Source organism: Citrus clementina, unplaced genomic scaffold (genome assembly GCF_000493195.1).
Source record: "Citrus clementina cultivar Clemenules unplaced genomic scaffold, Citrus_clementina_v1.0 scaffold_3, whole genome shotgun sequence".
NCBI lineage: Eukaryota > Viridiplantae > Streptophyta > Magnoliopsida > Sapindales > Rutaceae > Citrus > Citrus x clementina.
The window spans coordinates 25,024,225-25,051,084 of record NW_006262339.1 but is presented as its reverse complement, the minus strand read 5'-3'; the positions used below and the strand labels follow the sequence as shown (position 1 = coordinate 25,051,084).

The window sequence follows — 26,860 nt, the reverse complement described above, 5'->3', positions numbered from 1 at the left end:
ATTTAAAAATCACTCGGTCATAGTTGATGGGACATTGAGAATCCGCTTTGATATAAAAGACTCGGACTGTGGCATTAATTCATAAAGCAATAGTTAGATTTTGTCTATCTCTACTTAAAAAAAAACATAAAATTAATTTATAAAAGTAAATAAAGTTACATTTGAGATGAAGATATGTATAATATTATTATTACTCGTTTATATAATATTATTTTCAAAACTAATTTATATTTCATTTGTTTAATTTATTTACATTTTATTGTTCTTTTGTGTGATTTTATTTTAGGTTAAATCAATAATTAAAAATTTTATTGAATGATAAATTCAATGAGTAAATTAATGAATTCAAATAGTCTCATCTTAAATTAAAATCATATTTAGGTGAGTAGGTTTCTGCTGGACCCATTTTTCTTTTACAACGGCCCAGTAGCCCAATACCTCAGCCCATGAAAATTTTCTCTTTTGTCATCTTCACTAGGGATGGAAATGGGGAGGGGAGGGACTAATCTCCCTATATCCATCTCCGATATTTTGTGTATGTCCCCGTTCCCATCAGAATTATTTGAGAGAATCTCTATTTTCTCCCCGAATAATAACAGGGGATCCCCAAGGGTCCCCACTCCCCGAATAATTAATACATTTTTTGTTTTCGATTTTGAGTTAATCATATTAAAATAAAAAATTCAAATAAAAGTAAAGTTTGAAATATATCTTACATTAATATCCATTACATAGGTTACATACATTAAATTAGTAAGTAACGCAGCATGTAAGAGATACAAACTTCATTTACAAACTATCGTGAATAAATTAATAGTCTAATACAAAATTGTTACAAATAAAATTAAATTTAGATTCAAAATTAACTTTTTCAATGGTGGTGTGGGCACTTTATAAATGTGGACTATTTCCTTTACAGCACAATAGTTAAGTCGGAGCAAATCAAGAGCAAATATTAGATTAGATTAAATTAGATATTAAAATTATGATTCGTTGTGAGCAATTATAACATCTAAAAATAAATAAAAAATATATTTAAGTTTAAAATATTTAATGAATATTAAAATAAAAATAATTTTTTTAGACTAATAGAATTTACTCGGTTTTTTTAATGTCCTAAATAAAAATTTAGGACTTTAATTAGTTAATTAGGCCTAAAAATTTAATAATATAAATATGTTGATATTTGTTATTTTTACCAATATTTATTTTTATAATTTAAATTTTATTATTTATTTACTAGTAATTTTAAAAAATAAAAATAAAAATTAAAATTAAAATGAGAAAATGGATAGGGGATAAGAATTCCACCTCATCCTCATCCCCTCCCCAAATAAAAAATTAAATAAAAAAATTTTCCATCCCTTCTCTGAATAAAATATTAAATATAAAATTATTCTTATATCCTCTTCGAATGAGAAAAATCCCCAAAAAAAACGGTGGGAGATTTTAGCCATCCCTAATCTTCACTACTTACGCCGTGTAAACAAAAACCCTTTCTCTTTCCTTCGACATCCCGCGCTTTCCAACAGACGGTACCGTAAGGAAGCTCTTTTTTATTTTATTTTATTTAATAATTTCATAATTTACTTAGCTTGAGATGGGTAAAATTTTATTGTGTTTAAGTTCTAAACTAAATTTTTTAATTGTTTTTGGCAGACATGAAGCTTGACGTTGACGTATTACGTTATCTCTCAAAGGATGATTTCAGGGTTCTCACTGCCGTTGAAATGGGCACGAGAAATGTTCGTTCTTTAATTTTATACTTATATTTTAGTTTTTTGGAATTATTAGTATAAGAGTCTATAGTCTTTTTAACACATTTTTTTCTCTTCTAACTTTCAGCATGAAATTGTACCTTTCAGAACTCGTGCTTCGCATTGCTTCTCTCAAGTACTTACTTTACTTCTCAATATTAAACTTACCCTTTCGTAATTTCGTTATTTATTTCTTGTTCAGTTTATTCATTTCGAATAATTTCATAATTATATGCACATGTATGTATGGGCATGTAGGCACCTACAAGGTTTTAAAGAATTTGCTTAGGTATAAGTTGTTGCACCACGACTCTTCCAAATGTGATTTTTGATTTTATCTTCTTATGGAATCGATGTCGGATGCATATTTTGATCTAGTGTATTTTTTTCTTCTTAGATGTTTCTGATTGCCCTTGTTATGTGTTTAGATGATGGGTTTAGGCTCACATACCTTGGTTATGATTTTCTTGCATTTAAGACCTTGGTGAATCATGGGGTGTTTACAGCTGTAGGATGTCAACTTGGGGTTGGAAAAGAATCAGGTTAAAGTTTATGCATTTATTTAACTATGTACAAGTTCTCATGGATAGATGGCAAGTTTTTATTATGACAATTGTTTGTTTGGTTCAAGATATCTTTGAGGTTGCATAGGCTTGGGAGAACTTCTTTTAGGGCTGTTAAATCTAAGTGTGATTACTTGAGGCATCGTAATAGTTATAACTGGCTCTATTTGTGTCGGCTTGTGGCTCTCATAGAATTTGCCTTTATAGAAGGCGTTTTTGCTGCTAGGCATTGTGTGATTATGTGGACTGTAATAAGCATTGTGTGATTATGTATCTAGTCCACAGCTATCCACTGTAAGACTTCCCTTTTTACTTCTAAATATGTTTGCTTTTCATACAATTTGCATACGGCTGTTTATTTTCTTTCTGTTTCTACTTTAAAATGTCTAGTAATTTATTTCTTGTGTTACTTTGACTTTAGCTCCTGTTAGACAAATATGAAGAAGTGAAAAATTATTTACAGTAAGATGGCTGTTTATCATTAAGAACTGGCGAGGCACTATTAAAGGTTAGGAGAAAATTATTCAGCTAGGAATGGATTATGACTGTTTTAATATTAATTAAAGTTTTTAGTGAGTTTTTTTTTTAATATTTGGTAATTATATCAGCTCTATCTGCTCGTTGCAGTGTGCAAGTGAATCAATTACAAAATCCAGAAACTGTTTTGAAACCATCATTGGTCTTGTAGTTTGATTGGAAGAACATGGTCTTATTCACTGTGACGTCATTGAATTCAACATTATGGTATGCACTTCAGGCTTGGTCTCAGTCTTCTATTTTTAGTTTTGCAGTGCGTTTGTCATTACTAATTAATTGGGTTTATGATAGGACTTAGGGCTAAATTAGGGCTGACTTTTATTGATTAAATCAAAAGAAAACAAACAATCAATCCTGACCTATGATTCGAGAGGTAGGTCAATCTCTCCTAAAACTCCTAATAGTTCTTAATATCAGACAAAACTCAACATAAACCCTAAATGACTCCATAATTTATTATTTATAGCTAAACCCTAATTAATAATAAAATTACTAAATTACCCCTGCCCTTAAAATTACTAAACAGCCCCTGCCTCTTTATATTTGTGCCTAATATAAGTTTTCATGGATCTAACATTACTCCCCTCCCAAAAAGACACCTTGTCCTCAAGGTGGAATCCAGAAAACTGTTGTTGTGTTCTTATCCGCAGTCATCTGTGCCAACTCCATTGACTCCCCTAACCCTCTTGGCCTTAGCAAGCGTAGTGAAGCTTGAATTTCTAACTTCAGTCCCTTCATAAAATTCCCTTCCAATACCGCCTCCGGGATTCCCACTAAACGCCCCGATAGCAACTAAAACTTCTCTCTATACTCCATGACCGTTCTCTCCTGGATCAGGACAAAAAACTGTTTGTGCAAATCACCCTCTTGAGTGGCCCGCAACCTCTCCAACAGCCGGTCCTTAAATTCACCCCACGACCTCAATGGTTGTCGTTGTTCCAGCCACTGAAACCACACAAGGGCCTTCCCCTCCAAACTTAATGCCGCCGCCATCAGTTTTTCCCTTTCTGAGAGTCCATTGATGGCGAAATAGCGCTCTACCCTATACACCCATCCATAGGCATCCTCGCCTTCGAAAATGGGCATTTTTAGTTTCCTTACCCCAAAATCCGCTCCAAATTGAGTTAGCCCCGCCCAATTTCGCGCCATTGAAGGTCTCCAACCTCCTGAATCTACTCCATTTTCCGCAAATCTTGAAGACCCAGCCCAAAATTCTCCTTGCCCAGTCCCATATTGGCCTGAAATCCCTCGCCCAGCTGCATTCTGGTCATAACCACTCCCTTTCTCGCCGGTAACCCCTCCTCCTGGCCATCCGGCCCTAAATCTGACCTGTCCAGACCCAAAACCGCCTTGCCCAGGCCCAAATCCAGCCTGCCCCGGCCCACAGCAGCCCTGCCCGGCCTGCCTTGGCCCAAAACGGCCTTGGCCAGGTCGTGCGTCACCCCCAAACGTTGCCGAGTCGCCAAGCCCGGCCACCCCCGACTCCCGCGTGCCCCATTCCGATGCCGAAACACCGATTCCCAACCCTAAACTGCCTCCTCCAGCCGCGTAACCCTCAGATCCACCACCCCCAGCCGCAACCTAGCGTTCTTCGCCACACCCAACGGCAGGAAAGGCTCCCCTAGGCCGTAAGTCCCCTAGGCCGACCTCCCCGCCATCAAATCTGTCGTGAACTATTGCCCTTGGCTGTGCAAGACTGGTGGTTTTCGGCCCTCCCTCTGTGCCATCGTCGAGCACGGGTTTCGTGTCACCAGATCTTTCTCCCGCCACACCGCCTTGGCCTGTTGATACTACCAGTGGTGGGTTGAGGTGGAGTTCTGTCAATTTCAGCAACATGGCTTCAAGGGATGAAAATTTTTGTTGAACGTTATTAAATCACTCATCAATGGTGGCCTTGAGCGATCTAATCTCCGCTTCCAATTTTTCTTCAAGCGCGTCCACTTTCTTTGCTGCCATTGTCTGAGGATTCTTGCTCTGATACCACTTTGATAGGACTTAGGGCTAAATTAGGGCTGACTTTTATTGATTAAATTAAAAGAAAACAAACAATCAATCCTGACCTACGATTCGAGAGGTAGGTCAATCTCTCCTAAAATTCCTAATGGTTCCTAGTACGAGACAAAACTCAACATAAACCCTAAATGACTCCATAATTTCTTATTTATAGCTGAACCCTAATTAATTATAAAATTACTAAATAGTCCCTGCCCCTAAAATTACTAAACAGCCCCTGCCTCTTTATATTTGCGCCTAATCTAAGTTTTCATGGATCTAACAGTTTATGTTTTCTGCTATATCATTTCCCTTTTATTTTCCTATTGGGTTTTATGCATCCACTGGAAGATGTTGTAATACTTAAATGCCTTATGCTCTTTTAGCTTATTGGCAAGTATCTTACTCATCTTTTAATATTTTTACCTTTTAGATTGATGATGATGAGAAGGTAACGATGATTGATTTCCCACAAATGGTGTTCGTATCACATCAGAATGATCAGATGTAAGGAATACTCTCTGTTTAATAGCATGTTGAATTTTACTCATATCTATCTAATTTCTGGTCATTGATGGTTATCTTGATTAAATTGGTTAAGTCTGAATTTTACTATTCACGTGTATCATATCTTCTATACATTCCTGATAAGGCTGTATTTTTCAGGTACTTTGACCGTGATGTTGAATGCATCTTTAAATTTTTCAGAAAGAGGTCAGTTTTTTTATTGTGCTTGACTTGATGGAACTCTGACTTTAATGGGTTAATATGTGATTAGCTTAGACCTGTGAGATAAAGAAAATTATTGAACCGCTATTCCATGTTATTCTCTTTAAGATTTGAATAAAGCGTATGTATTGTCAGGGTTGCACTCTTAAGTTCTTTGTCGTTGTGTGAGGCATACTCAGGAACATGAGATGGGCTATATATAGCTTGGATAATGCACTTGAATGTATCTTGCATTTGAATTTAGCAGATTTTATCCTAGACTTCTTACTTTTAGTTGGCTGATGCAAAATTTCAGCTATGTTAATTTGTTGAGTATTAACTAGTTTCTATAATGTATTCATTTTCTTTACCCAGGTTCCACCTAAATTTCCAAGAAACCACGGATGGCAATGATGGCTCAGATATAGACACAGAAGAATGCAGTAGGCTTTCCTTTGCTTCAATATCTAAAACTGCTGGCTTTCTAGTCTAGGAACTTGCTGCCAGTGGGTTTACCAGAAAGGACCAGGATGTCATTGAGAAGGTATGGTGAAACATATCTTATCACATTCATATGAATGCTCATGCGTCTGCATGAAGATATAGATGGTGTGTGTGCTTGTGCATGTCGTGCTTGAGCACATGAGCATGTCCTGAGAAGGGGATAGATGGCTAGATGGTAATTTTATTGTAGGATGCTTCATAGCTTGTTTGCATTGCTGATTTGCTAGATCAGATTCCTTTTGATAGTTTAGAGTCCCGAGACTTCTTGTTTTAGCTCAGTTGTGTGTTAGAAAATAACCTGGAAAGCATAATACTTGTATCAAACTGATATGCATTGCCATATATTCCTTTATATGTGCTCATTTTGCCAATGGCCATCACGAATAGATAGAGAGCATTCAAAAATATGACTAGCTTTTTCCATGAGAGTAGTGATTGGCATGTTTAACTACAATGCATTGTGTTGGTACTTATAATCTCTTGTTTGGTGTGGGTATTGTCATTCATTTATTCCATGATGTATGTTCTTTTATTTTTCTGGACCATTGGTTAGGCCTGTTTCTGTTGTTTTCTTATAGCGTGTACTGTGAAAAATGTTTCCAAGTGTAAATTAGGGCATTACATTGTAATACTTGATATGCAGTTTATTGAAGGAGGTATTAAGAACGAGTCAGGTTCTAATGATGAAGGAAGTGACGACAGAAATGAATCTGAGGTGAATGGAACAAATGTCAGTGGTCTTGATTCTTTACACTTGGCGGAACAGGTACGATTCTTATGAGCACTTTCTGGCTTTAAATATTCAAGAGATTTAATTTAACGCAGAAGTTGGGTGTAGTCTATGAATGAAAATTTTTCCTTGGTATGGTGAGGGATTGTCTTGACTTTTCACGGCGGGCAACTTGGTGATCTGTAAATTTAGAAAGGACAATGACTATTGTTATTATATTTGAATGGTTGAGGTAATGGACATTAATGCTCTATAACATAAGGTATAGACTGGATGGATTAAACTTATAGGATGTGTTGTTTGAAATGATCAAAGTAGTGGAAAGTTACAGATGAGTCAATAGAAATTAGCAATCCAAAAGAACAGTTTTCGGGATATGATGTGCCGAGTCATCAACCTTCAGGATGACAGTGACAGTGGTCCTACTGGAGGATTCAATTAATTGAATGATCTAATGAAGGGATAAAAAACTCTTGAAGTATATAATTCATGAAGTTGCACTATAGTTCAAAAAGTAATGTGAGTCGTGCTGAGACCATATTTGTTTCGTCTTTTATTTTTTGCAATCTGATTTGCTTTCTTTTGTAAATGAATTTTAGTGGTATTTGTTTCATCTAGTGTTATACCTTCTTGCATTGATATTGTAAATTCTTATGCAGGGTGTGTTTCACGAGGATCCAGCTTTAAATAGCAAAAAGGAGGTGCAAGTGAGGAGAGTCAACAGAACTCTGAAGCAGGCTGAGGTAGTGAACCTGACAGGCATAATGCTAGTGACAAGGTATTACTCGGGAAATTACCCTTACCCTTTCGCACAAGGTTTCAAATATACATTAAGTGTGCACTTTGTCTGGATCTTGGATACTTGATTTGCTTATGGCCATGTGGGAGTCTGTAGTTAACTCCATGTCAAAATATGATGTGATGCTGATGATGAACCTTCAAAGGGATCTGATATAAATGAAAGAAAAAATAATATTCATGATTGAGTCCTTAGGGATGCTAAGGATAGTATTAGGGTTTAGACTTGTCTTTTCTTTAAGATTTAATTTTAATTTGGTCTCCTTTCAATTAGGGGTTTCTTAAAGAATATATGTAGTCTTAGAATTTGTTTGTCTTCTCAGTTTGTTGTATCAGGTTTGGGTCTGTAGGTACTTGCCCATTCGTTAATTCGGAAGTCAATTAACTTTGGGCTTGTTGATTGTATCTTTTCTTTTCTTTTCTTTCTTAATAATTTCTATATTACAACTATATGTCTTTTTTTATGGCCAAAATTGGGAGCCATTATATTTTGTGAATATTTTGAAATAGATTTGTTAGTTTATTTTTGTTCTTTTCTGGAAGATGATGATGAGACTGTCAATGAGAATGATGCTGAACTCGTGAAGCAGATTGAGAAGCAGAGAAGACGTGCAGTAGCAGCTGTCTGTGGGGGACGAAAGTCTCTTGCCTCAAGAAATTCCTACAAAGAATCACTCATGTAATCTAAGGCATAGAGTGATACACAACTGAAAGTGTGATGTTATACATACAAGCTATAACAGTTTACTCTCACTGGATACCAAGTCATTCATGACGCGGCACTGAAATAGTGATGCAAAAGCTGGAGCTGGAAGCCTAAACATGGGGAAGCATGAGTTTGTGTTTTTGGTCCCTTGGAGTTGAGTATGGGTCACTACAGTTTGTTATGCTCTAGTAGATCGATATAATGTTATATAATTATTTTTGTTCGAGGCAACATATAAAATTATGGACAATATAAAATTTTGATGAGAATATTTGCTTGCAATATTTTCGAGCGAAAGGAATTGGTTTTCCTTTCTCATCATTTTCCTATTGTTGCCTACTGTAATCTGAATGCAGAACTGTAGAAAAGTACTTCTGCAAGAAAGAGCATCTGCTAAGTGCTTCCCATCGTCGTAGGAAAACAAAAACAGGCCTGTCAAAAGACTATCGGAATGAAAATCGAAAAAGTAGTAGGAGAAACACCATCAACATTATAGGCTTAGTTTTCAGAAATTTCAAGACCATAAAAAGTGTTCATTTGTGGCTATTGGAGATGGGCATATCTTCTTCTTCCATTGAAGATCACTTGTTGCTTAGCTTTTGCAGTTGAATTACAGAAGGATATTCCTCTTTATGACCCACTTTGCTTGAGCCATCAGCTGCATTTTTGTTTGTATTTTTCTTTTTAGCCATCCTAGCCCAACCAACAAGTCCGTCTTGAATGTGTTCATCAAATATTGCCTTCTTGAATGAACTTCCCATCTTCATTTTCACAAATAAAAGTTAAAGAAGAAAAATTTGTCAGGTCCGATTTTATAACCACCACAAAGTTTAGTTGCATACAACTCTACACTTGTAACGATGATCAAAAACACCATACGGCAAAGACATCATGTCACGAGTTTCGAAAAATGAAGGTGGTTGGTTATGATCTTACCTGAGTGACAATAACATAGAGTGGCAGGGTACTGTAGCTGCAGATAAACTGAATGAAACATCTGAAAAAGCAAATATATTTCACATTCAAATGTAGGAATACAAGGCATTGTGAACCAATACAGAACCATGGGGAGGAAAGTAAAGACGTTTTAATTTTTACCCTATAACCAGTCTTGGGATGATAAATCGAACTCGTCCCATTATGCAAGAATCAAAACCATATTGAACCTGAAACAAATTAATGATCATTATTTTGAAGCTCTACACACACACACACACACACACACACACACATATACTTTAAAAAAAAAAAAGTATTTGATGATCATATTCTTACCCATATCCAGAAGAAAAATGCAAGTTCAAAAGAATTTTGGAACAGAATGATATGAATGAGTATTAACACGATCCGGGGTCTGTTAAACCAGAAGTGATCATCTGAAGGTTGAACTACTAAATCTCCTTCAATGGCTATATGTTTCTCAGCAACCTCATGTGCTAATTGTGATATTATGTGCTCTAGCTTAGTGCCCACGGCAAGTAGAAGCTGCATTAAAAAAGGGAGGGGGGGGGGGGGGGGGGGGGGGGGAAAACCAAAAAAATTCCAGGGCATCACTATCAGAGCAAGTCTCCATGAAGTAAATCACTGAATACATAAAAATGTATAATTGCGTATGGAGATAATTTAACAGCATTGTGTGTTTGGTTCACTTACAATGAAGGGAAAAAATGCTATCCAGAAATACGTGTGCCATCCTGCAGAACAAAATTGGAGTTACACAATTAATGGACACAATGCTATGGCATTTAAAATGCCATAATTAAGGAATTGGGTGAATGACACTTTCTACGTCGTGGATAAATTTTTAATTGCTAATTTTCTCCCCCGTTTTAAAACATTACCAAGAAAAAATAATTGGTGAAACCTAAATGTGATATTTTAATATATAAATTAATTATTGGACATGTACAATTGAAACTATCTAATTTCTATGATAAAAGGTCACATTTACCTATTAACAATTGTTTTTTTCAGTAAGCAGTTCATTACCGTAAATGAAATGAAGGAATGAAATTTTGTACGAAGGAATGAAAGAGTCATTCTCTCGTAATATATAAATTATATAAAATACAGCTTACCATCGATATTGATCAGCAAGAAAATGACAACAAATAGCCAAAGATACCAGCTGCAGTCAACCAACAATTGTTATTTGTGAATCCACCAAAGAAGACAAATAGATTAATGAAAATTTTAGCATGCAAAACTATGAACAACATGGAAAGTTATTTGTGACCAATAATTATACCTTATTCCAACAACTTTCTTAAAATCGGCTTCAAGTGTACGCATCAAATACTTGTGAAAATTAAACTTGGGGTTTCCTCTGCAATGAGTCTAAACAGGAAATGGATTAAGACAACAAATTACCATAAAAGGAACCAAGTGGTAGAAAAAACACTTGATAAATTACCATAATGAAGCCAAGCCGCAATGTGGTGTAATCTGATTTTGTGACAGAGCCGTAGAATTGCTTGAAAAATGAATGCTGCACAGAAGACGCAACAAAGGAATTAAAAAAGGGGGGAAAAAGAATAAAGAGATGGAAATCTTGTGTGTTTATAAGATGACTGTTAATGCACAATAGAGAAACTGCTTAACTCAAAAGGTTAGAGAAATCACATGACTAAAAAGCTTAAGTTGATAGGTAAGGGCCCAACAATAATTTTTAAGACTGATCTTATCAATCCCCTTCACGTGAAATTGGACTAAGATATGAGATAGAAGATAGTAAATAGGTCAAAAGACAGAAACTCAAAAGTGAGTCAAGAAATTAAATATAAATAATTGTAAGAGATTACACATAGGGGTATCAAACTGCAGAGATTGGCTCTTAAAAAAATCACTTGACTCAAAAGTTTAGGGTGATTGGTGAGACTTAATAATTATTTTTAAGACAAATTTTGACAATAAAGATAAAATTCTTGAATGTGTAAATAGATGTAACTTGGTAGATGAAAAAGGATTACCCGTTGCTAGATTATGTTCTTCTTTTGAAGCTGAATCCTCCCACTGTTTCCATTTGCGTATCTAGAATATAAAGTAAACGCATATTTTAGAAAATTAACATCAAACATTTCTCATGAGTTAATTGAGGAGAAAATTTTGAAAAATAATGAAGTTAATATATAAATTGTGAGAAGTTATTAGGTACCTTAGCTTCCTCCAAAAAGAATGGTTAGAGCACAGAAAGTGACATGAACAACGGCTAGCACAAAGATGAATATGTGAAGATGATGCAACGCAGTGATGGATAGCAATGACACCTTCCCCTAAAACATATGAATTAACAAAGAGAGGATTAAAACTAAATTTTAATTTCACAATTTCCTATGTCATATCAGAAGTTTCTAATTTAGATATTAATTAATTAAGCTATAAGAAACCTCAATTAAAATTTTGTGAACTTTGTCTACAGGGTAAAATTTTGGCTGATTTTGTAACAGGTGCTAATGAGAAAGCTTGATTAATGATAAATTTTTCAAAACAACAAACTCATACGTATGTTCATTATTCCTTGTTCACATTTTATGATCAACGTGGATATTCATTCAAAAATTAAGGGCATTTTGATTGAAACACTTCACTGTATTAATAAGCGAGATTTGGTTTCAGGATTTTAAGCAATCTTATAACTTAAACCAATTTCTATTTGATTGAAGAATAGGTATAGTGAAATGAACCATGCATCAAGCATAGGTGGGTTAATTAATTAAGAATCAAGATATTTGAAACATCCTTCAAAACATTGATTAGATAACAAATATTATTCTTTGTCGAGAGAGAGAGAGAGAGATCGTGGAGGTCTAATTTTAATATTTGAGAAATATGATTAAGGAGATCATGTACACAACAATTTTGGTCCTTGACTTTTCGCCTTTGATTTGCGAATAATGAATGAACATAGGATCTGTTGTTTTCAGTTTCAGAATAAAATTGGCTGGCTCCAAATCAGAGATTAAATCATGTTTGATAATGAGGTGCTGTGGCTTTTAAACCCTTCTTAGAATTGAAGTTGAACAATAGTATCTTAAAAGTTATAATACTAAAGCGTCTAGTAAACATTAGTTGGTATAATATGGAAGCTAAATTGATTTGCTTTTATATTTAAATGATAAAAAATCTATTATATTTTAATGATAAAAAATCTATTATATTTTTATTATTTTGTAAAAATTATTATTCAAAAATTATATTTACTACATAATATTAATTTTTATTTCATAATTACAACTTTTTTTTTGTTCATAGTAGTTGTAGCATTTATAACACCTCAATACCAAATAAAACCTTAATCTATAGCTACCGCGGAATAAAAGTTAAATTTGTCAAAGAAAAAGCTTATAGATTATATTAAATAATAAATTTTATATTAGTTTTTATATTTAACAGTTATTACAAAAATTACGAAATAAAAAATTAAAAACACTACCGGCTGGGTTTGCGAAGATACAGCCCAACGAGTTGCTGGGTTATGTAAAAGTCCAGTTGGTGGAAATCAGACCCAAACGGCTCCTTAGTTTTATCCAACTTCCATGCCATGTGCATAAAATATTCCTCATTGTTTTTATATAAAATGGTTTAAGTGCGGACGTATGAATTTCATAAAATTTGAATTTAAATTGGAATTTGAGTTGTACAATACCATAAGATAATTTAATAGTAATTCGAATGTCCGGACTTGTTGAGTATGACTATATATATATGTGTGTGTGTGTATGTATGTATGTATGTATGGATCATTAACATATTGTTTAATAAAGACAATGCCAGAAATGTAACTTAACAGAGTGAAACTAACAAATCACGAGCTAAAGAAGTAAAGAATTGAATGAGAGAGAATTTAGTTACCTTGCCAGCACAGTAATCGTTGGAGGCTGAGGACTCGGCGAGAAGGCGGCGGCCGGCACCATGATGAGAAGTAAAGGAAGAGAAGAATGACTCAAAATGGGCAGTCGATTTTGTCGCAGCCTTGTGTTCCTTTTTGTCACAAGGCAACCATTTACTTGCTAACTCCTCAGATATGCAGATTTTAGCAATCATTCCTTGAAACACTGTCAGTAGCAATGATATAAACCCCAAGAGCATCAACTCTGCATCAACCCCACCACCAATTTGAAAGCGTAAAAGGTCAAGGAAAAGGAGTTAAAAAAAGAAAAAAGAAAAACCTCAACTCATGTAATATTTCTTTAGTGTATTTTAAAACATGTAAACATCTGCACCAAATCATTATGAGCATCCATGGTTATGGTAGCTTAGCTAGACCTTCTTTGATTTTCTGCAATGCTTCAAAAAGAGGATTTTGGTTGTTTTTCTTCAACACCTACATGAAAATTTGATCAAAACACAATTCAGTATACATGCATATTGCTAGCAAAATTAACCGTATCAATACATGAAATTGAAAATTAATTGACGTGTACATGCCTTGCCAATGTAATGGAGAAAACGTTCCACTGCAAGAGATATGATAACGATGACACTACAGACTACGGCCACTACCCACGTCGGCGTGTACTCCAACGTTGTTCCGCCTTCTGCCATTGATGATCTCTGATCAAGCTTCTCTACTCTTTGATCTTAATTCTCTAAGGAAAATCCAGATCTCTGTTTGTGATAATAATATAAGATCTTCAAGCATATCATGAGATGAAGTTGGAAAGTCATGCTTCCCACTACTACTAGCATAATAGAATCCTGATTTAAATATATATATATAGTTCTGTTAAATTATTATATATTTCAAGAACTGCTAACTCGAGTACTTGTCAAACATCAGTTTGATTTAATTTGAAGCCAAATATGGAAGCTAATAGTCGGGCAAAAATGTTAAAGAGACTAAAGGCTGAAAAAAATGCAGATAAAATGAGTTATAAAACCATATGATGTTATAATATTAATTGATTCTTTTGTCTTTTTCCTCTAATATCATATGGTGTTATAGTATATTTTGTCAAAATTTTCTCATATTTTATGTCCAAATATTAATGATCAAAATAGGGGACACTTGATCCCCAATATTTGTAATTTTACCACTTTAGTTATTAATATTTTTTAGTACTTTTTACATCCATAAATATTAAAATTGTAATAAAAACATAATTTTTAGATTATGTTACTATTGCTAAATTTACTATTAGTCTTATATAATGTGTTCGTCAAAAGATAGAAGAATTCAATATATTAAAAGGTTATATGTCTATTAATTTTAGTGTATGGTTGAGATTTAATTACATTCTCTGATTTTTATTAATGAATGTATTTACCTTTTATTTAAACCACAGTTGAGCAGCTTGAGGTAAACCCCCCAAGGCCCCGCCACCCTCCAACCCCCCCCCCCCCCCCCCCTCCCCCCCAAAAAAAAAGTTGGCTTTTATTCTGAAATGATCTTTGATTCCTTACAGAACGTGAAAATGAAGCGCAGTTCAGTTTAAATCAACAAAAGTTAGAGATTATGTATCACTCAATGTCAGTTTTTATTTATTTATTTATGTATTGTTTGTTCTTGCCAAGTCAATTTGAAGATTGCCACACGTTGTTTCTTGATACAGTGCAAAATCATCCACGATAAAGAAAAAATTCATTTACATGATTTTAAGGAGAAAACAATTTGATATTTTGGTCACTTCTCATTTCGATGATACTGAATTATTGACATGCCAAGAAAGATCTACCAAACTGAGGAATTCTAGAATACATTAAAGAACTTACCGATACTTGTACGACATATGTAATATAACTATCATTTACATAATAATTTTTTAAAATAAATACACACATGTTATAACATTATTTTGTTTGTTGTATAATTGATATGGCATCTCTAATGTATTTTAAATTTTTCTTACAGACACTACAAATGAGCTCTTTTGGGTGGAGTGCCTAATTATCTTGCAAACATTAATTGTCATACACACAAAAAAAACACCCACATTTACATAATAACTTTCTATAAGTTGATGACTCTAATGGGTAAAGATAACAACGCATGTTTGCAAGGAAGGCATTGCGCCCAAGAGAGGTCACTCCTGGTGTCTACTTAAGCTTAAACCTTATGAGGCGGGGTACCAATTTAGAGCACATTAGATACTCCCTATCACCCAATTATGCTTGTCGACTATACATGAAATTGATGCATCTCCAACAACATATAGAGGCAGAACTATGTTTGACCCCTCAGGATTACAATTTTATGTTATACCTGGGTGAAGTTTACGGGTTCTCCAATATGTTCTTCACTATAGGTCCTCAAATTTTTACCAATTTTATGTTAAAGTTAATTTAAGTTTTACAGTTTCTTCAATATGTCCCATCAAACCAAGAACTTGGTTCCGCAACTAGATATAGAATTTTTAAATAAATTCCAGTGTGGAGCTCTGTTAGCAATTGATGTTGTTACCAAAACCAAAAGGTGAAGCTCCTGCAGCTGGGTTGACTTAAAAGGAATTGTTAGTCCAATGTTTCAATTTAACAAGTGAATTAATGGATCTTCTAACCTCTAATTATTATTTTTTTGTAAGATATATTTAATGTACAAACTGATTCTAGCTAATGCTATGTTAAATTTTATCACTTGATTAAAATTAAATTAAGCTAATATCAAAGGATATTCAAATTAACTATGGTATTAGTTCTAATGATTAACCTCAAAAATGGAAAAGGTTTTTATAGATTCTGGACTTTTTCTTCAATTCCCGCGAAAACTTATGTTCACCTGGACTTTTGATCAGCATATACAGGGCTTGGGAAGAACCCAAAAAAAAATAAAAATCAGAGAATGTAAAAAAGCTCAAAATCTTCTTAAGGATCACATGCAACTCAGGGTTTACGGTTTACAATATAGTTAATGTTGCCAGCTCATAAATTTGCAAATGCCATTATCAAGTTCAGAAGTCACGAGTAAGGCTATGTGATCGATCTTAATCACAAAAGGGTACTCGATTATCCAATTTCGTAGGGCAGCGGAAGCTGGTGGAGTCTACACGGTGTTCAGTTTAATAATCAATTCACATTAGGATTTTGACGTCTTATTGTATCTACCAGTTTTCTTTTCAACAAAAAGTTGGACAGCCGTAGAAAAATAAGTGTCATCACTCATCAGTCATCGATTAATCTTCACCAGTTTAGTCCAATGAAGTTTACACAGTGACAACAACATTTGAATTATCGGAGACTGTTAGTGGTGTTGTCCACAACAGCTATAAAAGAATGAATGCTGTTGAGTCTACGCGGTCTTCAATCTTATCCGTTCTCTGCTATACTCGCTTTTGCTTCTTCTTTCCATTATTCAACATCCATTCAGTAAACTGTTGAAAAGTCATGCATGTGGCATCCAAATTCAAGAAAGCATGCAAGTTTTCAAAGAGCTACCAAACAATTGAAGAAAAAATGAAAAGTTGGTAAATTTGTCAAATTTGCCAAATGGACACAATTGACAATTTGCTTAGGTTAGGTGGAATAGTAGAGGGGTTGGTGCAATAGTGCCATTGTTTTTCCTATAAATAGATTATTCAACATCCATTCAGTAAACTGTTGAAAAATCATGCACGTGGCATCCAAATTCAAGAAAGCATGCAAATTTTTAAAGAGCTACCAAACAATTGAAGAAAAAATGAAAAGTTGGCAAATTTGACAAATTTGCCAAATGGACACCATTGACAATTTGCTTAGGTTAGGTGGAATAGTAGAGGGGTTGGTGCAATAGTGCCATTGTTTTCCCTATAAATAGATGGCACTTCTTCCATTCTAAGCATCCTAAAATTGTTAAACTTATAAGTTTCTAAGCTCTTGAGAGAAGTGTGTCTGAGGAATTTATCTTTCCTGTAGAGTGTGAGTACTAGGTATATTTGAGTTTTTGGGAAGTGAGATTTGTTACTCAAATATTGTACTCTATTAATTGTTAAATAAATAATTATTCTTTTTTGCCTCGGTTTAATTACCGAACCACGTAATTCTTGTGTCATTTATTTTTCTATAACTATTTGGTGCGCTTGATTCCGCATTCCGCGCATAACAAGTGGTATCAGAGCCGACGGTTCGTACTTGGGGGGATACGGTACTGTTCACATACGGTACTATTCACGAATACGGTGGAGACGACCATTTGTATTTAAGAGACAGTTTATTGTAAGTAGTGTGTAATTTTACATGTCTAGGAAAGTTCTGTCAACAAAGGCGATAAGAGTCTAAGGATTCTGATTTTTAATTGGGACCGAGTTCCCGTCCAGTCTTCTGGGAATTTTCCTGGTGCATTTATTCACTCGAAATTAACATCATAGAAACTGTTTTTCAAGTGGAAATAGTTCGTTGAGAAAATGGTAGAAGGTGAAACTTCTAGAATTGGGGAGAGATCTACAAAGACTATTTCAGGAGACCCTTCAGGTGGGAGGCGAGATTTGTCAAATCGCTATTCAGCGCTTGTTATAGGAGGCCAAAAAATCGATGTTGAAAAGTTTGATGGGAAAATCAACTTCGGCATGTGGAGGCGCGAAGTTGTGGATGCCCTTATTCAAATCGATCTTGATGTTGTTTTGAAAAATGAAAGACACTTGTATGATGAAGAAATTTGGGATCGTATGAACGAGAAAGCCTGTGGTCAGATCAGATCTTATTTGATCAAGGAGGTAAAATACTTGGTGAAAGATGAGGAGTGTGCGATGACTTTGTGGCGTACATTGGAGGAGATGTACTTGTTGAAAAGTCCTGAAAATCGCTTTCATGCAATGGGCCAAGTATATGTCTTTCGAATGAAGCCTGGGGTGTCAATGCACGATCATGTCTCAAGATTTGAAAAGTTATTTGCTGATTTGAAGAATCTTGATGAAGATATTAAGGATGAAGTCAAGACTATGATTTTGTTACACTCACTACCAGAGGAATATAGCCATTTTGTGACTACTTTGATATATGGGAAGAGTGTGATTGTCTTTAAAGATGTTTGCGCAATATTGACTAGCTTAGAGATTTGGAATAATGATAAAAATTCTGAACGAGCATCGTCTGAACCTTTGGTGAGCAGAGATTGGGCAGTGGAGAAACATAAGAAGCGTGGTGGAAAGAATTTTTGATCCAAATCGAGAAGTAGAAATATAGCTCGAGCCGAGTGTGCCTTTTGTCATGAAAAGGGCCATTGGAGGAAAGATTGTCAAAAGGCTCAAAAGAGAGATGAGAAGAAACCAGCAGCAGCAAACATGGCACGGAAAGATGAGGACTCTGATTATTCACTAAGTATTACTCCTGCAGCATACGTGGCTAGCTCGAGCGAGTGGATACTTCATACTGGAGCAACTTATCATTTATGTCCTATTAAGGAATGATTTACGGATTTTCGTAATTTGGAATCCGGTGCAGTTGTGATGGGGAATGATCAACCTTGTCGCACAATGGGGATATGAACAATTTGACTAAAAATGTTTAATGGAATGATCAGAGAACTCAAAGAGGTTAGATTTGTTCCACCTTTAAAGAAAAATCTAATTTTTGTGGGTGCTTTGGAAGCTAAAGGCTACAAGGTTACCATTGAAGATGGCACAATGAAGTTTACACATGGGACTATGGTGATTCTACAAGGGGTTCGACTTCACAATCTGTACTATTTAAAGGGAGGTACAACTGATGAAGCAAATGTTGTTGAGGCGCACAGTGACACCACCAAGTTATGGCATGTACGACTGGGACATGCTGGAGAGAAGTCTTTGCAAACTTTGATGAGGCATGGACTCTTAAAAGGTACCAAAACTTGCAAATTAAATTTCTGTGAGCATTGTGTAGTAGGCAAGAAAACAAGGGTCAAGTTTGGTACAACTAATCATGATACTCGTGAGATCCTTGAATATGTTCATAGTGATGTATGAGGACCAACCAAGATTGCATCAATTGGTAGAAGCCATTATTTTGTTACATTTGTTGATGATTTCTTTAGACATGTGTGGGTGTACACTATGCGAGCAAAGAATGAGGTTCTAGAGATTTTCGTGAAATGGAAGAAATTGGTGGAGACTCAAACTGGTAGAAAGATCAAAGTATTACGATATGATAATGAGGGTGAATATACTTCTGATCAATTCTTGCAAGTATGCTAGAACGAGGGTATTAAAAGACATTTCACGGTGAGACATACTCCAGAACAGAACGGTGTGGTTGAGCTTATGAATCGTAGTTTACTGGAGAAGGTACGGTGTATGTTATCTAATGCTGGTTTAGATAAAAAGTTTTGGGTTGAAGCTATGAGTTATGCACGTCACTTGGTAAACCGATTGCCTTCTGCTGCAATTGGAGGTAAAACTCCTATGGAAATGTGGTTTGGAAAGCATGCATAAGACTATGATTCCCTTCGTATATTTGGGTGTCCAGCTTATTATCATGTCAAAGATGGTAAACTGGATCCTCGTGCTAGAAAAGCTATCTTTGTGGGATTCAAAGGTGGAGTAAAGGGCTTCAAGCTTTGGGATCTCAAAGACAAAAAGTTTGTGTGTAGCAGAGATGTCACATTTCATGAAGCTTCAATGATGAAAGCTTCAAGTTCTTAGTAGGTGAAGAATAAGACCAAAGAGGTATTGCAGCGGGTGGAGTTTGATGCAACTCCATATGTACCAGTTAGTTATACATCAAAGAAGGGTTCAACTATGGAGGTGACACCTAGAGTTGAAAAAAAAGTTGTTTCTTCTGATGTCCCACAAAATGAAGAAACAATTGATGATGTAGATAATGATGATTTTATAGCAACAAAGAGGCCAAGAAGAGAGATAAAGAAACCTGGATGGCTTACTAAAGACATGGTGGTAGCCTATGCACTTCTAGTTATTGATGATAACATTCCCAACACTTTCAGTGAAGCATTACGCAGCAGTGAAAGTGATCAATGGAAGTTAACTGTGGAAGAAGAGATGAAATCTCTCCATCAAAACCAGACTTGGGAACTTGTAAAGTTACCAAAGGGGAAAAAGGCTATTGGGAATAAATGGGTCTACACCAAGAAACAAGAATCTCCGAATCAATCAACTCCTCGATATAAGGCAAGGCTCGTGGCAAAAGGTTTTGCTCAGAAGGAAAGTATTGACTACAATGAAGTTTTCTCTCCAGTTGTAAAACATACTTCCATTCGTATCCTACTTGCTTTAGTTGCAGAATATGAGTTAGAGTTGGCTCAGTTGGATGTTAAGACGACGTTCTTACATGGAGACTTGGAGGAGGAAATCTATATGATTCAGCCTTGTGGTTTCAAAGTTGTTGGAAAGGAGAATCATGTGTGTAGATTGATTAAATCTTTGTACGGACTGAAGCAGTTGCCAAGGCAGTGGTACAAAAGATTGATCAATTTATACAAGGGAAGAAATTCACCAGAAGTGAACACAATCATTGTGTTTACTTTAGAAGACTACTAGATGGAGTTTTCATCTATTTGTTACTCTATGTCGACGATATGCTTATAGCTTCGAAGAATAGAGATGAGATCGAAAGATTAAAGAAGCAGCTGACTTCTGAGTTCGAGATGAAAGACTTGGGTGATGCACAGAGAATACTTGGGATGAAGATTCGTAGAGACAAGAAGAATAGGAGCGTATGGTTGACTCAAGAGTCTTATTTGAAGAAAGTGCTAGAAAGATTCAGCATGGATGACAAAACTAAACCAGTATGTACACTTTTAGCTCATCATTTCAAATTAAGCTCTTCTTCATGTCCTAGATCTCAAGAGGATCGCGATTACATGGCTCGTGTTCCATATGCTAGTGCTGTGGGTAGTCTTATGTATGTTATGGTATGCACAAGGCCCGATATATCTCAAGCAGTGAGCATGGTTAATAGATACATGCATAATCCGTGTAAAAATCAATGGCTTGCGGTAAAGTGAATTCTCCGATATCTGTATGGGACAGTTGATGTTGGGTTATTGTTTAAGAAGGATTGTGGTCAACAATGTGTTGGGTATTGTGATTCTGATTTCGCTAGAGACCTTGACAAGCGAAGATCAACAACGGGCTACGTATTCACATTGGGTGGAGGTCCAGTTAGCTGGAGGTCGATTTTGCAATCGATAATTGCTCTGTCCACTACGGAAGCAGAGTATATGGTAGCAACTGAAGCTGTAAAAGAAGCTATCTGATTGAAAGGTTTGTTAGGTGATTTGAGAGTAATTCAGGAGAACATTGCGATCTTCTGTGATAATCAAAGTGCGATATTCCTTGCGAAGAATCAAACATATCACGCTCGGACGAAGCACATAGATGTGAAATATCATTATGTGAGAGAGATTATCGAGAGCGGTGTTGTGTTGTTGAGAAAGATCGATACCAAAGATAATCCATCAGATATGTTGACGAAGGTAATTTATGGAGTTAAGTTTCAACATTGCTTGAAACTAATTCAAATCCTTCGCTTGTGTTAAGATATGTCCTTTGGGAATTTTGAACTACGGTTGGCTTGATCATAAATTTTGGGTACGTAGGCAGTCACAGAGATACAACCACTTTGGGGATGATGGTTCATTAGTAGTCGGCTCAGATTTGGACAAATTTTCGCCGAGGTAGAGAGTTGTTGAAAAGTCATGCATGTGGCATCCAAATTCAAGAAAGCATGCAAATTTTCAAAGAGCTACCAAACAATTGAAGAAAAAATGAAAAGTTGGCAAATTTGTCAAATTTGTCAAATGGACACCATTGACAATTTGCTTAGGTTAGGTGGAATAATAGAGGGGTTGGTGCAATAGTGTCATTGTTTTCCCTATAAATAGATGACACTTCTTCCATTCTAAGCATCCCAAAATTGTTAAGCTTATAAGTTTCTAAGCTTTTGAGAGAAGTGAGAGAAGTGTGTCTGGAAAATTTATCTTTCCTGCAAAGTGTGAGAGTACTGGGTATATTTAGATTTTTGGGCAGTGAGATTCGTTACGCAAATATTATACTATATTAATTGTTAAATAAACAATTATTCTTTCTTGACTCCGTAGATGTAGGTTTAATTACCGAACCATATAATTCTTGTGTCCTCTATTTTTCTATAATTATTTAGTGCGCTTGATTCCGCATTCCACACACAACATAAACCCTGTTTCTTTTTGCCCTCTCTCTCTCTCTCTCACTCTCTCTCTTTCCCCTTTGTTTCCATTTTCTTCTTTTGCTGGTCCTTCGTGCACGTGGTCCTTACTTTCCGGCCAACAAACTAAACCATGGCGGAGCTCTTACTCTCTGCTTTCTTTCAGACTCTGTTTGACAAGTTGGCTTCCACTGATTTTCTCAACTTTGTCCGTCAACTTGGAGGTGGAGTTGATTCCGAGCTCAAAAGGTGGGAGAAAAAGCTGAAGATGATTCAGGCAGTACTTCACGATGCAGAGGAGAAGGAACTGGTGGACGAGGCTGTGAAGTTATGGCTAGATGATCTCCGAGACTTGGCTTATGATGCTGAGGACATTCTTGATGAGTTCGGTACTCATGCTTTGAAGCGCAGGTTGATGGCAGATGATCCTGATCAGCCCACCTCTAGCAGAGTTCGGAACATCTTTCCTCCAGCTTGTTTCAGTTGTTTCAGTCCAAGCACAATTGAATTCAATTCGAGTATGCGGTCCAAGATTGAAAGCATCTCTGGCCGGTTGGAAGAACTGTTTAAACAAAGAATTGAACTTGGATTGCAATTGGCTCCTGGAGGGACTTCGTCAACTGCTGCTGCTCAGCGAAGACCAGCCAGCTCAAGTGTGCCGACAGAACGTGCTGTGTACGGAAGAGATGATGATAAAGCTAAAATACTTGAAATGGTGTTGACCGATGAGCCAAGTGCTGCCAACTTCCGTGTAATCCCCATTGTCAGCATGGCTGGGGTTGGAAAAACAACCCTTGCTCGCGAGGTCTACAATGACAAGGCCATTGTTGATTACAAGTTCGACCTCAAAGCTTGGGTTTGTGTCTCCGATAACTTTGATGTCTTGAGTATTTCCAGGGCACTTCTCGAGTCAATCACCTCCAAAGCTTGTCATGCCAATACTTTAAATGAAGTGCAGGTTCAATTGCAAGAAGTTGTGGATGGGAAAAAATTCTTGATAGTTCTGGACGATGTTTGGAATGAGGACTACAGCTTGTGGGAAGACCTTAAAGCTCCCTTTCTCGCTGCTGCACCATACAGTCAGATAATTCTCACAACACGACTTCGGCATGTTGCATTAACAATGGGACCTACTCAATATTATAATCTCAAGCTCCTCGCAGACGATGATTGTTGGTCTTTGTTTATGAAGCATGCATTTGAAGGCAGAGATATTAATGCTCTTCAAATTTCAGCACTATTTCGTAAGAAAGTCATTAAAAAGTGTGGAGGATTACCCCTAGCAGCAAAGACTCTTGGGGGCCTACTGCGCTCTAAGAGAGATGATGCATGGGAAGATATATTAAATAGCAAAATATGGGATTTACCTCATCAAAGAGCCATTCTCCCTGTGTTAAGATTGAGTTACCATCATCTTCCTTCTCATTTGAAAAAATGCTTTGCTTATTGTGCGATTTTTCCTAAAGATTATGAATTCGAGGAGAAGGAACTGGTGTTTTTGTGGATGGCTGAAGGCATTATTCGTCAGTCAAAAAACAATAAGCAACTGGAAGATTGGGGCAGTGAATGTTTCCATGATCTAGTGTCAAGATCAATTTTTCAACAATCAAGTGTTGATTCTTCCAAATTTGTAATCCACGACCTTGTTCATGATCTTGCTCAATTGATTTCTGGAGAGACCATTTTCAGGTTAGAGGAGGCCGGTAACCTATCAAGAACGCGAAAAAGGGTCCGCCATACTTCTTACCCTCGTGGTGATTATGATAATAAAAACAAGTTTCAGGCTTTTAATGGAGTTGAACATCTGCGAACATTCTTGCCGGTAGTCATAAGAGGTGGCCCCGATACTTCTTACATAAGTGATATGGTTCTATGTGAATTGCTGCCTAGGTTTAAAAAGTTGAGGGTGCTATCTTTAGAAGGGTATTATATTACTCGATTACCGAATTCAATTACCAGTTTGAGACTTTTAACATACCTCAACCTTAGTGGCACTAAGATCAGATTTTTACCCGAGTCTACAAGCTCGTTGCTGAACTTGGAAATTTTAATATTAAGAGGTTGTTCTCGTCTGATCAAGTTGCCATCCAAAATGAGGAAGTTGATCAATTTACATCATCTTGATATAAGAGGTGCAAAAAAACTAGACAACATGCCATTGGGAATGAAGGAGTTGAAGAATCTCCAGACCTTGTCCAATTTTATTGTGGGAAAGAGTGGTTCTGTGTCTGGTTTGAAAGATTTGAAAGATTTAAAGTTTCTCCGTGGAGCACTTTGTATCTCGGGATTGGAGAATATCAAAAATTCGCAGGATGCAAGAGAAGCCGTGTTATCCGAGAGCAAGATCTGGAAGTATTGTCGTTAGAATGGGGGTCGCAGTTCAACAATTCTCGAGATGAAGTAGCAGAAGAAAATGCACTCGACATGCTCCAACCTCACAAAAGGATAAAAGTTCTCACAATCACACAATATGGTGGCAAAAGATTTCCTTCCTGGATTGGAGATCCATTGTTCTCCAAGATGGAGGTCCTTAAATTGGAAAACTGTGAGAATTGCATATCATTGCCTTCACTCGGGTCGTTGGGTTCACTTAAAGACCTGACCATCAGAGGGATGATGAATCTAAGAATCATCGGCTCAGAGACTAATAGGGATGGCTGCTCAGCGCCTTTTCAATCATTGGAGATTCTTCATCTTGAGAATTTGCCAGAATGGGTGCGTTGGGAGACCGCCAGTGTTACTGAAAATGAGCACGTTGGAATGTTTCCGCACCTCCATGAACTTTCCATCGTGGGATGTCCCAAACTCTCAGGAAAATGGTCAGAGCTTCTTCCTTCTTTAGAGAAACTTGTTGTTAGTAAATGCCCGGAGTTGGTAGTTTCGGTCTCAGACTTTCCGTTGCTCTGTAGATTTGAAATTGATGGATGCAAAGGACTGGTGTGCGGCAGTACTCCAATTGACTCTAATTTTATGAAGTGCATGACCATTTCAAATAGTTCATTAGAAATATATGGATGCAGAGGGATGGTTTACAATAATGGTCCAGGTGATTCTGTAACAATTTCAAATATCTTGGAGTTCGGAAAACAGTTGAAGGGAGGATTTGAGGGAGTAGAATCTCTGGTGATTGGTGATTCCATAGAAATCAAGTCATGGTGGCAGCGTTCGCATTTCAGATATATGAAGCCAGTAGAAGGGTTACATGTCTTAACCCACCCTGAAGAGGTATCAGTCGAAGAAAATTGCACTAGTCTTGTTTCATTTCCAGAGTTAAAATTTCATCCCAATATTTTGCGGTCTCTTAAGATTGAAAATAGCAAAGCATTAAAATCCTTACCTGGGGAAATGATGGGCAACAATGCACAACTCGAAACTTTGTACATCGGCAACTGCGATTCTCTAACATTCATCGCAAGAGGCAAGCTTCCTTCATCTCTTAAAAGGCTTAAGATACGGAGTTGTAAGAACTTGCAGCTTTTGGTGGATGATGAAGAGGGTGCTTCTTCTTCTTCTTCTTCTTCTTCTTCATCGTCTTCTTCACCGGTGACACTGAAACTGCTTGTAATATACAGTTGCCCTGAGCTGACCAGGTTATCATCTGGAATCCAGCTACTTAAGGCGCTTGAAGAGCTCCGGATATCTAAATGTCAAAAGTTGGAGTCAATACCTGCTGGCCTGCACAATTTACAGAGACTTTGGATAGACGATTGTGAGAAGCTTGAAGCCCTGCCAAGTGACATGCATAAGCTCAACTCTTTTCGTCGTTTCTGCATAAGTGAATGTCCAAGTATTGTATCGTTTCCAGAAGAAGGTTTCCCCACCAATCTAGCATTTCTCAGAATTGGAGTCAATATGAAAAAGTTGACCGAGGCAGTCATCCAGTGGGGTTTGCACAGGCTTACCTCTCTTGCACGCCTCTGGATTTCAGAATGTGACGAGGAGATGGGAATGATGTTGCCAACCTCTCTAAGTTGGTTGATCCTTCACAGATGTTGGAAACTGAAATGCCTATCTTCAATGGGTTTTCAAAGCCTTACCTCTCTTAAATATCTGTGGATCGATAATTGCCCCAGTCTGGCATCATTTCCAGAGGCGGGCCTTCCATCCTCACTTTTGAGGCTAAAAATTGATGGTTGTCAAATGCTGAGAAAAGAGTGCAAAAGGGGTAAAGGAAAAGAGTGGTCCAAGATTGCCAACATCCCTTGCGTGGAGATGGATGGCAAATTCATACACGATCCAGATTCAGATTCAGATTCAGATTCAGATTCTGAGTAGTAGATAATATTAATTATTGCTTCATTCCGTCTCATTATCGTCGTCTATAGAAATAAAAGGTCAGTTGATTTATTTCTATTATCCAGTTATCTAATTAATCCTCTGCCTTAATTTGAAATTGCAACTCATTTTCTTTTGCACAAATCAGATTGTACGTACATGTTGAGGCGATTTGTTTTGTCCGATTGTTGCGTCAACAATAACCTCAACCTGTCACGCCACAGAAGCAGAGGTACTTTAATTACAGTTTGAAAGTAAT

The 26,860-nt window shown here is 36.4% G+C and overlaps 2 protein-coding genes and 2 pseudogenes across 2 annotated transcripts; 3 read left to right on the top strand and 1 right to left on the bottom strand.

The window, feature by feature from the left end:
• The first annotated feature begins 1,600 nt into the window (after window positions 1-1,600).
• LOC18047759 lies at window positions 1,601-8,845 on the top strand (annotated as a pseudogene).
• Window positions 8,846-8,861: 16 nt separating this feature from the next.
• On the bottom strand, window positions 8,862-13,839 carry LOC18047758 (annotated as a pseudogene).
• A 4,865-nt stretch (window positions 13,840-18,704) lies between these two features.
• On the top strand, window positions 18,705-19,148 carry LOC112099753 (uncharacterized mitochondrial protein AtMg00300-like). The gene has a single exon (XM_024187226.1). The coding sequence runs from the start codon at window positions 18,705-18,707 to the stop codon at window positions 19,146-19,148; it is 444 nt and encodes a 147-aa protein (XP_024042994.1).
• A 3,311-nt stretch (window positions 19,149-22,459) lies between these two features.
• Window positions 22,460-26,601, top strand: LOC18047757 (putative disease resistance RPP13-like protein 1). The gene is given in 2 exon segments (XM_024187225.1): window positions 22,460-24,662; window positions 24,665-26,601. Coding segments are annotated over 2 exon segments (4,140 nt in total).
• Window positions 26,602-26,860: the final 259 nt, after the last annotated feature.

Coding starts and splice junctions, on each gene's coding strand:
- LOC112099753 (XM_024187226.1), top strand. CDS start 18,705: ATGTTTAATGGAATGATCAGAGAACTCAAAGAGGTTAGATTTGTTCCA.